At 42.1% G+C, this 14,454-nt stretch overlaps 1 protein-coding gene across 3 annotated transcripts in view; it reads left to right on the top strand.

Annotated features, from left to right (window-relative positions):
- LOC146865898 (kelch domain-containing protein 10-like) overlaps positions 1 to 14,454 on the top strand; it is a 603,680-nt gene that overhangs the window by 301,665 nt on the left and 287,561 nt on the right. For all 3 annotated transcript variants that reach the window (XM_085640780.1, XM_085640782.1, XM_085640781.1), the window contains one exon: positions 12,481 to 12,566. In XM_085640780.1, the coding sequence (XP_085496906.1) occupies positions 12,481 to 12,566 (86 nt within the window). The remainder of the gene's footprint in view (positions 1 to 12,480; positions 12,567 to 14,454) is intronic.

Genomic DNA, 14,454 nt, shown 5'->3' with positions numbered 1-14,454 from the left:
TGATCTTCGGGTTAGCGAGCCTTTGGCAGCCAGCAAACGTGCGATGCGATAATCTTGAGGTCAGTGAGCATTTGGCAGCCTGCAAACATGTGATACGATGATCTCCGGTAGCGAGCACTCAGCGGCAGCAGCGCGATGATTTTTCGTGCCCGCTTCAGCTGCGGCGGCTCGCAAACGGGCGTTAGCGACGATTTTCAGCACTCTCTTCTCTGTAGTAGAACTAGAGGCCCTGGAACTCACAGGAGCATCACCTGCAGATAGAAATCCTCGCTGGGTGGAAACTGGAGGCTGGTGGTGAAGTCTGATGTGTGTGAGACTCCAGCAGGAGGCTAGCTCTCTTCTAGCCCTTGGGTGATTGCTTTAGCAAGTTGAACTAAAAGTTCTCTTCAAAGTCCTTTTCCTCTTCTTCCAAGTCCAGTGAAAACTACTGCAGGCTAATCCAAGAAACAGCAGACAAGCGCAAAGACAGTTACCTCCTGCAGATTCCTTCAGTTACACGGACAGATGTTCTTCTTGTTTCCCAGGAGCAATACAAATTGTAGGGGTTTCAGCACAGATATTTATACCCCAAAAGTCTTTGTTCTCAGAAGCTACAAGTCACTGAACCCAGCCAGAACCAGTTCTGCCCAGCCCTGGAGCACTTTGTTTACCAGGCTGCATCCTTCCTTTCAGAAAGAGGGGGTCTGCCATTGGACGCACAGTAGGAGGTGGAGCCAGCATTCACCTTGCCAGGCACAGCCCTATTCAGGTCAAGGAGCTACCCCTCCCCATACTCCAATGCAGATCTCTCTATTCAACCCAGGTCTGACTCAGCCTGCCCTGTCTCTCCAAAACCAAACAGCCAATACACATAACAACAGCGCACACTGGAAGGCTTAGGCAAGAAAATACCTACTTTCTAAAAGTGGTATTTTCAAACACAGAATATAAAAATAAACTTCACTAAAAGATGTATTTTAATATTCTGAGCTCAGGCATACTAAATTAGTTTTTCTACCATGTTCTTTGGGTCAGTTAGGACTATAGAATGTAATAGTCAAACTGCCCATTCTGGCCTATGGAGAACAGGTAGCCTTACAGTAGTGAACAACGAAATTGGGTGTAATTCACTACCAGGACATGCTAAACACATCAGAGCATGTCCTATCTTACACATACAATGCACCCTACCATAGGGGTGACTCACATGATGCCAAGGGAAGGTTCAGGGGCTGGAAAGTGGGTGCACTTCACAGCCATGATGGCAGTTCTGGACTCCATGCAGACTTTGCAGTGGCAGGTCTGAGACACACTTTACAAGCTGCTTCTGTGGGTGGCGCAAACCAGTGCTGCAGGCCCACCAGCAGCATTTGGTTTACCAGTCCTGGGCACACACAGGCCACGCTACTAGGGACTAACAGGTAAACCAAATAAGCCAATCATTGATATACCAATTCACATGTCATATTTACACAGGGAGCATTTGCGCTGTGGCACTGAATGGCAGTGGCACAGCACCCAAAGCATCTAATACCAGCAAAAACAGAGGAGATAACTGCGAAACATGGAAGGAAGACCCACGCCAATGGTGCCAGGTCTAACAGTACTATTATTCACTGTCTTTACGTTACGTTTACAACGTTTACCCTTGTGCAGTGTTGCAGATTCTTCTTCCTGTTGAGGCTCACAGTAGAGAGACATTTGCATAAAACGTGAAACTCCCTTTCTTGTTTTGAAATCAGTTACCTGCACATGGGCGTTGTCGGTCTGTCTGCCATTGAGGAATCCCTTTGAAGAGAGAGCAAAGCTCCTAATTTGCAGTGGCCTCTAAAAGGGTCTCACAGACTAATATGCTGATCCATGAATCAGTCGATCTACCTGTCAATTAATCGATTATTTAGTGATATCTCACACCCTCTAAATATTACATTGTAACACATTACAAAGCTTTGAAGGACAACTAGATTATACACAGCCTGATCATTTAACACAAACTAATTGATCAGAATGGCACAATTATGCAATAACCGGAAGGCTTGTATTTCTTTGTCTGCTTTGTCTGCCCCCAAGGATAGGGGTGGGGTCAACTTTCCTAATTTCCATCAATATCATTCCTCCTTTTTAATTTGTCAAGTTCTGCCCTATCTCTCTTCTTCAGAGGATCCTCCTATTTCGGTATAAATTGGAGGAATCTGTTATTCATCCACTCCCTTTTTCCTCGTTAGCTAGCTTTACTCACCCTCCTCGCTCGTTCAAATCCCCTACCATTCCAAATCTTATATCAACCCTTCATCAGATTCTTTCTAAATCGCGTTCACCACTCCAGCTATTCCTCGATTCCTCTATTTGGCATAATAAGTCCATTAAAATTTTCAATCAAACTATCTTCTGGAAAGATTGGATAATCAAGGGGATTAGACAGGTTAACCACCTAATGCATGGCCAGCAGCTTTTATCTTTTCAGGAAACCCAATCTAAATATGATTTAACTGTTACTTCCCTCTATAAGTTTGACTCTTTGAGATTGACTTTAGCTCAACAGCTTTCTCTTCTTTCTGTGACTTTCTCCTCTTCCACTGACCCCCCCCCCACCTTCATGAGCACTACCTACTCCCCTTTCTGTCCGGGCCTCTCACATATACAAATTTCTCTTTTTTTCTCTCCCCACTTGTCCCAAAACCAATATTGAACTTTTATGGGAAACGGATTTACAACATACTCTTCCTATACACACATGGAATTTCATTTGGGCTCGGATACATCACACTTCATGCAATGCCAGCACCACTCAAACTCTATATTATTTTTATCAGAGATTATTTTTAACCCCATTAGCTGTTTTCAAATTCAGTTCTGACTTATCTCCTAACTGTTGGTCCTGTAAGAACACTCCTGGCACATATATTCACTCCTTCTTTCTCTTCCCCAATATTTCTATTTTTTGGACAAAAATATGCAAGTCAATTACCTCTATTTGAGCATTTTCTAGCCGGTGATAACATTGGAGGAGGTTACGCTGCCACTACCTACCTGCCATCCTACCAACACCGTCTTGGAGCAGGTCAGGTGCCTTGTAGCTGTGGTCGCCCCCGCCGCCATGCTGCTGACATCGCGCTGCCGCGGAGTGGGGCGGACTACACTTCCCAGCCTGCCCAGCGACACCGCCCACTGCCTGGTTCCCGCGCCTGGAGGCGTTTAAAAGAAGGCAGCTCCCACTGGGGAGCGGGGAGCATTTTCTAGCCGGTGATAACATTGGAGGAGGTTACGCTGCCACTACCTACCTGCCATCCTACCAACACCGTCTTGGAGCAGGTCAGGTGCCTTGTAGCTGTGGTCGCCCCCGCCGCCGTGCTGCTGACATCGCGCGACCGCGGAGTGGGGCGGACTACACTTCCCAGCCTGCCCAGCGACACCGCCCACTGCCTGGTTCCCGCGCCTGGAGGCTTTTAAAAGAAGGCAACCCCCTCCGCCTCGTGGACACGCGCGGGCGGCGCCGGGCTGAGCCCGGGCAGAGGGCGGGCCGTCTGTGGCCATCCGGAGGCCGAGGGTGGCCGGGCCGGGCCATCCCTCTTTGCCATGCCATTGGGATACCGCCGCACAGTCATACTATTGGATCAAAGTCTACTGCCCCCTTATAAGCTCCATACGGTTGCGTTAAGCATAACAGAAGGTAAAGTCTCTTCTTTATCATAGCGTGATCCGTATACTGTCATTCGTCAATTTCCATTTTTGGTAACCGTCTCACCTTTCCAAAATGGAAACACGTAAAAGCACAGCGGGCACTTTAGACGCCTATTTATTAAGGGCAGAATCCATAATCATACAGGAAATACAATCAACCGAGAGGAGGCTCTCTTTAGAACCCTCGACAAGACTAAATAGAACTATTGATGTCTTAAATTTATCTTCACAGTCCAAATCACCTACCCCGATGATCACCACTGATTTTTTGCCTAATCCTCTTTCAACTTCATCTGACCGAATCGGACTTCGGTCGAATGTCGGCGCACCACAACCAAAAGGTCCCTTAACACGAGGGAAAGCCAAAACTAAAACGAGTAATGGGAGGGGGACACACAAAAAAGGCCAGCTTCCCAAAGGGGGGAAGACTTTACCACTCCCAGCCACCCGTGATATAGGCATACAAACAGAGGAAATAAATCTATCACCCCACGACCAACTATTTACTCTTGGCGAGACGATCAAGCTATCAGTAGAAAACAGTGTAAAGACACTACAACTAGCCGTCAGCCATGACATTGAAGACAAACTTGGTGAAATGATCTCCCTACTTTCCTCGGTATTTGAAGACAAATTCGCCCAACTCACTAAAACCGTACTCGATGGCATAACCCGACTTAATTCGACAAATACACCGTCGGTAACCAGTCAACCACATGCACAACAAATCCGGAACTTACCACTTTTAACTAACCATTCCAATAACCCCAGTGTAAATATCCCTACTCTTCTTCCCACAACCAGATCGACAAAGATCCAAGTAACAAAGGGAGCTTTAAGACCAAATACTGAATTAGACCCACCCGCGAGCCCCAAAGTAACCCCAAATCACAACAACAGGGCAGATCCCTCAGCTTCTACTATTCCTAATAAAGATCACTTACATTTACCACCAGCTGCCCGGCCATATGTCCTGGTTTTAACAAATGTCCCTTCCTTACAAAAAGACTCTATCGAAACATGGGTCTCGTTAAGGAATAAGGCCACCTACTGGCTTACCAAAAACACTTATTTCCACCCAAGACATATAAACCAGATTCTGATGGTCCGGAGAGTGGGCTGGATTGGTGACTTTCACAAAAAAAGTCCTGGAGACTGTATAGTCATAAACTTTAGGTCACCAGGCATAGTTCGCTCTCTACTCAGAATCAACAAGACAATAACACACGAAAACACTCACATTAACATGGTGTCACGACTATTTCTACTGTAGCGAGCAAATAAGTGCACATAGAGGGAATGGGTGCATTCTTACCCAAAATAGATTTGAACAGCTTATCACACTAGAGGAGGTGGACTGACAGTTAACACCACCGGACAACTCTGTCCCTCCAACTGCGATCCTTCCTCCACCTCTACCAACTGCCTACTTTGAGCTACATTTTGGAAAAAATAAGACCCTCCCTCTTACAACTCACCTAATACCCATTACTCAACAAGGGATCGCATTCAACCCCGAACAGATCAGTACACCTGAAAACACTCTCCCTCCGACAGCCAGACCTCATAGGGAGGGCGATACTAGTACCAGCATGGACCCTATTGCACACAAGCAAAACATTTTTAGGATCAATCCCATACCCAAGAAAATAAACTCGCCTTTAACAATAACATTCTGGAATATATCAGGTCTCCGTACTAAGATCCAAAATGAAGAATGGATTAATTTAATTAAGGAAAAAGAAATCATTGCCCTCCTGGAGACATGGTTAACAACCCCTATACATATAAATGGCTTTAAGACCTTTTTTAGCCCAGCGCTCCCCTCACCATCCGGCAGAGCAAAGGGTGGATTAACCATATATGTCTCAAACTTAATACCAACTCTGGAGGCCCACATCCTCAAAACTGAGCCACAATACCAGATCATACGAGTCACCATAAGTAGAATGCCACCTATCCTAATAGTTAATTTCTACAACAACCTCCCGGATAACAGATTTACAGAGGTTATAAAAGAAATGTGCGCTTTCCTACAAAAACAACTTAAATCTAGTAAAGGAAAGGAACCAATAATAATCTGGGGGGGGGGATTTTAACTTAGCACTATGTAAGAGTACCTTAAATGGTAATTGTGGTTACCTGGACCATCTACAAAATGATACCCCCCATTTTTCACACTCCCATAAGGGGTCTGTTCTGAATGAGACCATGATTCTTTTTCAATTGGCCTTCGTAAATGAACTCACCATCCCCATAACTCCCTTTGCTCCAACTTTTAACGGCAGAGGCCTATCCTCCTGCATTGACTTCATCCTAGTAGGGAATATTTCCCCTAAACTGATCACCGACGTCATCACCCACGATTGCGCATTTAGTGACCACTTCCCATTGGCCGTCAAAATTCAAACCACTGCCCCACAAAAAAACGCCGAAACATTACTCCATGCAGATCTTATCTCCATGCCCCGTCCAAATGGCTATGCATTGAAATGGTCTAAAATTAATCCCATCGCCATTCTAGAAACCATAATTAATGCGGCCCATCCAGCCTTTGAAGTCTGCGTAACGGAGATGTCTACTCCTGCAGAGATTGTGGCTAATTATGAAAAAATAACACTAGAGGTTAAGAACGCACTGACAGTGCACCCTCGGGTGCAAAAAACACCACAGGATAAACTTAAGTTTAGGTGGTTCAACCCAGTATGTTCTAGAGCCCACAAAAATCTCAAGATTGCCCTCAAAAAAACCCCAAGAAACACCCTTGAAATTTCAATAGCGAGGCAAAAATATAACAAGGCAGTAGCATCCAGGAAAAGGGAACTTAAAGAAGAACACTGGACTGCATTACATAATAGCTGCCAGAATAAAGATTCGGTAACCTTCTGGGAGATCGTAAACTCCTCTTTTCTGACTGGACCGAAAGTTAGCGGCACACTCGAAACCACCATCTCTGAACAAGAGTGGGTCACCCATTTCTCAAAAAAAATTCCAAATCCGGCTGGGCAACTTACGCACACTCACTCCTTACCAACGGCCCGAACCAACTCACTAAACATGAACTTTGAGCTCGTAGAGGTAGAACTGGCCCTGAACGCTAGCAGGTCAGGAAAGGCCCCGGGACCTGACGCGGGCCCTATGGACCTATATAAGTCAAACATCGACCTCTGGGCTCCCCTGCTATTAAACGTTCTAGAAGCACTGGGACATGTAGGACTACCAACCTCTTGGTCAGACTCGATCCTAGTCCCCATATTTAAAAAGGGTAATAGGAACAGTCCTGCGTGCTACAGACCTATTTCCTTACTGGATTCTTCTGGAAAAGTAGCAGGTAGAATCCTCTTAGCACACCTACAAAATTGGGCTGAGACAAACAACATCTTGTCTGACCTCCAGTTTGGGTTCAGGGAAGGTAGAGGCACCACAGAACAGGTCCTCAATCTTACCCTTTTGAGAGGGAAGTATGTCCATGCAAAGGGTGGCAGTCTTTACATGGCATACGTTGACCTGTCCGCAGCCTTTGACTGCGTAGACCATACCAAGCTCTGGTCTGTAATGACCCAAATGGGCATTGATACCAATCTGGTCAATTACATCAGAGAAATCTACTCGAATACTACCACTAGAGTAAGATATGGCATCGGGGGACAGCTAACATCATCTTTTGGAATTGAGCGGGGGGTAAGGCAGGGCTGTGTCCTGGCTCCCTTTCTTTTTAACATTTACACCAATGGCCTAGAAGTAGCCCTGTTAAAAGGCAGCCAGGACCAACCACACATTAAACAACGCCCAATTCCCGCCCTCCTATATGCGGACGACGCAGTCATACTCGCCTGCACCCCCCTTGAGCTACAACGGGCTCTGGTCAGATACACAAATTTCATGAAACATTTGGACCTAAACATCAACGCTAAAAAGACCTTCGTGATGGTATCAGGGAAACACTCACGTAAAAAGAAAAATATCTATCTAAACGACACCGAAATAGAGTATACCACCACTTACCCCTACCTAGGAGTCATGATAGATAATAAATCCACTTGGAAAAGCGCCATAGAGAACAGAAATTTACAATTTTTAAAAGCAACAACGGCCCTGAGAGTGTTCACCCGGAGGCTGGGTAAAAGAGCATCCAAGGAAATGTTAGACATCTATAAATCAAAATGCCTCAGCACGGCGACCTACGGGGCCGGGATTTGGGGAAACGCACAAGTCACTTTACTCCAAAAGACAGAGAACTCCTTTTTGAAATTTTTGCTGGGAGTTCAGCTGTCCACTTCAACTTTCAATATTCACAGCGAACTGGGTCTTCCATATATCACAGACGTGATACGCATGCAGCCTATTCTTTTGTGGCATCGCATCTGGTCCACACCAGAATTAAAATTCACTCAGGAACTCATTAATGACTGCTTGAAACTGGAGCACGGATCACTAATCACTTGGCTTGCCTTCGTCAAAAACTTTCTAATGGATTTAGGACTTGAGCACTTTTTTTCAAATCCCCAAAATATTACGTCGATCCCTAGAAAAAGACTGCGAGACATGTGCTTAACCCATCTAACTGATCTGCGCCTGGCTCTTGAACTAAACAAAAACTCTGTACAATTGTCTTTTTCCATACAAACAACTGACCAAATAGAGCCTTATTTGAACTCCACTCTAAGTAACTATGAGAAATTCCTACTCACCAGACTGCGACTGAACATATTCCATCTCTTAATTACTTTCCCTGTGATAAATGACTGGAGCACCCAATTGATGCTGTGTCCTTGTGACGACATTTCCCCCCAAACAACATTGCATGCAATTATGTTCTGTAAATTCTATGCAGAGCCAAGAAAGTTACACCTGATCCCTTTTTTGAAACTTTTGGGCCTAACCCAATGTCGGCCTGCCTTTATGGCCCTTCAAATGCTAGAAATAGAATCATCGGCAAAAAACATGGCAATGTTCTTAAAATTCTGTGTGCGACATAGAACCAACCTTTAAATGGAGATTAGCCCCCCCTCCCTGCTTTTAAACATTTAACTGACAGATGGTTTTCATAAGTCATCCAAACATACCCTACGATGAACTGGGATAGCCCCCCTATGCATCCTAAAATTGCTAGTGGGGGGTTTGTTTGCTCCTTTCCCGCCTTGTATTGTTCAAACACTTTTATTGTATTTTACCATCTTTTAATGATTGTCAAAACATTTCTCTTAACTGCTCTTTTCTTTGCACTTACTGCCATTTAGACAGGCCAAATTAATTCATTTTTTTTCCAAAATGATGCGTGCATAACTGTTAATGTATTTGATATGTAAACGCTTTTATGGTATGTAATTTCCTTACCGAATAAAGTTTTTCAAACCTCTATTTGTTCCACTAATTTTCCCTTTGATGTCCACTCCATATTTTTGGGTAGTAATTCCATCCATTGGTTGGGTGCTCCTAAACTAGACTTATTGGTAGATTTGTGCATTGCTATTGCTTCTCAGGTTATAACTTCTAATTGGAAGGCTGCCTCCAAGGTCTCCTTTTCTGCCTGGTGGAATCTTTTATGTTATCATTACCGGCTTGATAGAGCTTCAGTAACCACCTCGCAGCAACTTATTCGAAAAGAATCCTTCTGGTCTCCTCTCAATAACTATATTTCTTCCTCTGCATTGCATGCCAAGGACAGTAATTATGTTTTTCAACCGCCGTGAGTGCTACGTTTATTCTTTTTTATAATGTTAATTTTTTATAGATAATTTATTGTTAATTGCAATTCTATGTTATTTGTCACTGGAAAGTTTTATTAGATTATTTGTTAAGGTTGCTGATACCTTTTTATCTTTTTTATTTTATCTTCCTTTCTTCCTTTCCTTTTCTTTTTTCCTTTCTCCTATTTTCTTCACTTTCTCTTTCCTCTTCCTTCTCTTTCTCTCTCCCCTTTTTTAATCTTCTAAATTTAAAAGCAAAAATGCTAATTTATCTGGCACTCTTTCATTTAATTTCGTTCTTACCATTGGTATTTTTTCCTGACAATGTATGAGGTATCAGGTCTTTTGTTTTCCATTTATATTCTTTTGCTATCCTCTGTACTTGCATTTTATTCTCTTTATTATAATTTTGTACCCTGTTTTCTTTAACCGAGTCAATAAAGCTTTCTAAACAAAACAAAAGAATGGCACAATTACAGACAAACAATGAGTGAGTGAGTGAGAAGGGGAAATTCTGCTCCTTTCCTCTATGCATGTGGGTTTGATCCTTCCAAGAATCAGAACCGTGAATTAATCAGCGTCAGAATCTGCTTGAGCAGATGATTGCTCACTTTCTTTTGGATTCAGTGGTGGACTAACGTGTACATCCACTGGGTTAAATTACAACATTTGCACCAATAGAATTACAATTTTCAGATTACGTAGATTGTAACGCTGCTGGCATTTGTACCAACATTTGGACCGCCTTGCTGGTGCAAAATGTTCTTTATGCATGTCACTCTGTGTAAATTGACTTTTTGCACTTATCAGGTGGTGCAAATGTCACGGCAAGCATGCTCTGAAAACAGGGCAAGTCGGCAACCAGTATAATAACAGTTGGAAATATGAATAGATAAAAAGCTGCGGAATGTTAAAAGAGCTATTAAGACAAAAATTTAAAATCAAATAAAAGAGTTACCATTGCAGTGAAACCAAGAAAACCTAAAAACTAAACATGAACTAGATGGCATATGCAATGCATCACATCCTAAGATACTGGCCCACTGTTTTATTCCAAGACTGCAATTATTAATAAATGAGTGGGTGACTTCAAGGGCAAGCAGAGACTGATTAGTGTCCTTGGAGAAGTGAGAAGGCCATGGAGGCGCCTGGCTGGAATATACCCCCTCCCTTTTTACTGCAGAGGTAGGCGGTACATTAGAAACAGTGCACACTCAGAGTGTGTGTTACCAGCTGACGTCATGTGTCACCCCACCGTCTTCCTAAGCCTCCAAAGTATCTTACCATATCTGTGCTGTATTGTCCAGTGTTTGGACTATTAAGTTTGTGCCTCTCAGTTTCATAAATACTGTCATAATTGTGACCGTCGACAGGGTTGCCATCTGGCCATTTTTACCAGCATGACCAGTATATTAATTTCCCAGCCGGTTCCAAAACTAGGAAAATCAGTTAAAGCCGGGTGCATGCCATAAAACCATATTTATATGTAGGAAATACTTTAAAATGTGTTCCCGAGCAACTTAAATGATCCCAGGCTGATAATTAAAGTTAATACGACAGAAAGGCCATGTTAAAATCCTAAACAAATGTTTTCGTATAAAGTTCTATCCAAGTTTCATGTCTAGGCCTTCGAAGAATATTAAAATGCGAACCAATGGCAGGCATTTTTCTCTGGGAAAGGTGGTAACTCTGTAGCCCAATCAGTGCAATTTTAAGGCAACACAAGAATTACATCACCAAATACATGCATCAAAGGAACCTCCGCTCTAGATTGGCATCTCGCTCAAAATCTCACCATAGAAGAAAAAAACCATAGGTGGCACATCTTTCTCTGTTCAAGCAGCCAAACTATGGAGCTCACTACCCCCAAACATAAGATCCACAGATAACTATCTTATCTTCAGAAGACTACTCAAGAGTTGGCTCTTTCCTACATAACCACCATACTCAAACACAAATGTACAGCATCTATATACTTATGTATCTATATACTTACTTTACTCCTACTGGGAAAAAACATTGTCTTTTTCCAATGCACTACCCTATATTTCATCCTATACCTCTCTCAATAGATCCTCTACCTCCACTCTCTGACTCATCCCAAACCTCATTTTACTACTTTGATCCAAATAATAACCCTTTCTAGACTCTTCCCTCCTCTATCCCTCCTTGGATCACCCCAAACCTCATTAATAGTATATTTTCCCAATAACCTCATTAATCGTATATTTTCCCAATAAACACTTTCTAGACTCTTTTCTCTTCTATCCCCCATTTTCCTTTTCAAACCAACTAGCAGACTCACATGTCCACTGCAGAAATTAACTCAAATTTCACTATACTAATCCACCACTAATCCTTTTTGGCTTCCAAAGTAGCGTGCGACTTGCAGAAAAGTGTTTCGATGCCTCGTCAAGGGTAGTAAGCACTATATAAATACGATTACAATACAATTATGTTATGTTATGTTATTGTATGGTATGGTATGGAATGGTATGGTATGTTATGTTGTGCTGTGTTGTGTTGTGTCGTGTTGTACTGTACTATGCTATGCTGTACTATGCTATGTTATTTTATGTTATGTAGATTAGTCCTCAGCCCTGGAGATATGCAGCCTCTAATCCGCCTGTAGAAAGTTTTCTTTTTATTGTTGTTAGCCCTCACCGTCAGTTGCCTAAAATAATACATCTGCTTGTGGACAGATTGACATTCAGTCTTAGAATCAGTAAAGCTGATTTGGGGAGTGAACCAACGCAACCAAAAAGGAGGAAAACCAAGGATGTGGTGAGGACTTGGAGTAATGAAGATTGCAGTTAATATTCTGAACATATGTGAATGGGAGTAAAATCACATGCACAGCTCTTGCTGGGTGGGAGGCAGCAGCTGAGGGGATTGAGCCAAAAGCATTTCTGAGATGGGTGTGCAAACTAGTGGTCTTAGGGTTGAATCCCAACAGTTTTAATTCAGACTTTCAAGGTCTACCATTATCATTCACTTGGGTAACAGTGACACAAGTCGCCATAATGCATTTATTAATACTTTTCATCAATCCATTTCCTCTGATTTTATTTATAGCCCTTTAAACCAATCTGGAGTTTACCGTATTAACTTTGCCTTTTGTTATGGACAGCAAAGATGAAATGGAAGATGCCTCTGTATGTTGGGATCCCTCCTGCCTGTAGATGCGGCCACACAGCCTTCGTGCTTCACAGCCACGTAAGTGCTTCACACACGGTAATAATGTGTGGTTCTGTGTGTCCCAGTGCAAGTATAGTACACAGTGCAGGATTTTAGACTCTGCTTCCTAAACCCAACCTGCTGAGCACGAAAGCAACAGTTCCATACGTGATTCTTAGTCCTCTCTGCTGTACTGTTTTACAAAAGCCGAGAGCTGGTTTAAATGTCACAAATAAAGGTATCTAAATGTAAGATCAGCCAATTTCCACTTAATATTTCTCGAAGTTGTCTAAGATAGTGGTTCTTACTTTTTTGCCATCTGTGGACCCCTACTTAATCATTTTTGAAACTTGTGGATCCTCACTGATTCAATATTGTGATCCCCAGCTAAGCATTATTGATGATTTGAACTGCAAAACAATATACAAAAAACATAAGAACAAGCATTCGTAACACAGATTTACAAATGCGAAATATTATATTTAATCCACAATTATACTAAAAAATCTAAATTTTTATTTTAATGGGAAGGTTGGAGCTTTTCTAAATTCAACTGAAGTCACTCATCAACCATGCTATATTCTGTTTGATGCATGTACACTTCTCCCAAAAATCCATCTGAGTATACTAACTTCATTTCCAACCTCCAATTTCTAATTTCTTCACATGTAAAGAACATTTAAAAAGTTATTAATTTTACATTTTGCTTCTTCATCTATATACTGTTTATTAATCTGTTAATATTTTTTAATTTTCTAAGCAGTCACAGACCCCTGCTAAGGATTCTCAGACCCCCAGTGGTCCCCAGGATCACAGGTTAAGAACCACTGATCTAAGATTCTGTCTATCAGCATTGTAAACTGGTTCACATGCATCTGTCGCTTTTCTGATAAAAGGGCAAGATGGTGAAATTCCTATTGGAATACAGCTAAGCCCCTTTGGAAATAGGGTTGATTATTCTCCTGGGCATCTAAGATGTCATTGTTTGGAGATAATTTAGCATAATGCTTCTGCTGATGCCAAGATGTTATTCTCCTGTTGTTGTGGGCCATAGTAGAGTACTGTTGTGCTTTTTTTTCTTTTTTTTCGCTTTTATTAGTCACTTGTTAAGTACAATAAAAATAAGAACATACATAGTAGAAAAAAGAAAATGTACTAAACATAAGATCATACTTAGCATAGAAAGAAAAAAATTAATGTACATACAGCCGTCATAACATATTGACAAAACCCATTAAAAAAAAAAAAGTACAGATGGATACAAACACTCAGTACAGATAACAATTAAATATTAATCCCACTAAAGATTGGACCAAACCCTCCCAAATGTAACCCTCGACCGTAAACCCCTAGCTTTAGCCAATGCCAATTCCATTTCATAGACCCCCTCAGTAATAACCAAAAGTCAGTGATCTTGGGACTAAGTGTATCAATCCATGCACTAGCAATACACAACCGAGCACAAACAATAAAAATTGATACTAAAGATTTCAATAGATTGCCCGGGTCCGCTACTGTGCCCAGCAAGATTTCTTTCTCAGTTAATTTAGTCTCCTTGCCAACTAACTTACTCAGCTCTCGGGCAACCTCATACCAAAATATGATTAGCCTTGAACACGTAACAAACATATGTCAGAGATCCGCGGCATATTCGTTACACTTAGGGCAGTATGACTTCAAAGAAGCTTGGGACATAGCCCATTTAGAAATGACCTTAGAGGTGTAGTACAGCATAAACATAATGAAATGTAGTTGCAGCTTTAAATTAATTGAGGTTACAGCAGAGTTGATTAAAGCCATTGAGTCAAAAACCTCTTCCTTAGTGATATCAATTACAAAAATGCGATTTATTTTAGCTGTAGTCTGTATTCCGTCATCTTCCAATTCAGACATAAAACTCTGATAGACTTTCCCTATGAGGCCTTGA

The sequence above is a fragment of the Triturus cristatus genome, chromosome 2_1 (genome assembly GCF_964204655.1).
Source record: "Triturus cristatus chromosome 2_1, aTriCri1.1, whole genome shotgun sequence".
Classification (NCBI taxonomy): Eukaryota; Metazoa; Chordata; class Amphibia; order Caudata; family Salamandridae; genus Triturus; species Triturus cristatus.
Note: the sequence above shows the minus strand (reverse complement) of the source record. Positions and strands in the feature narration are given on the sequence as shown.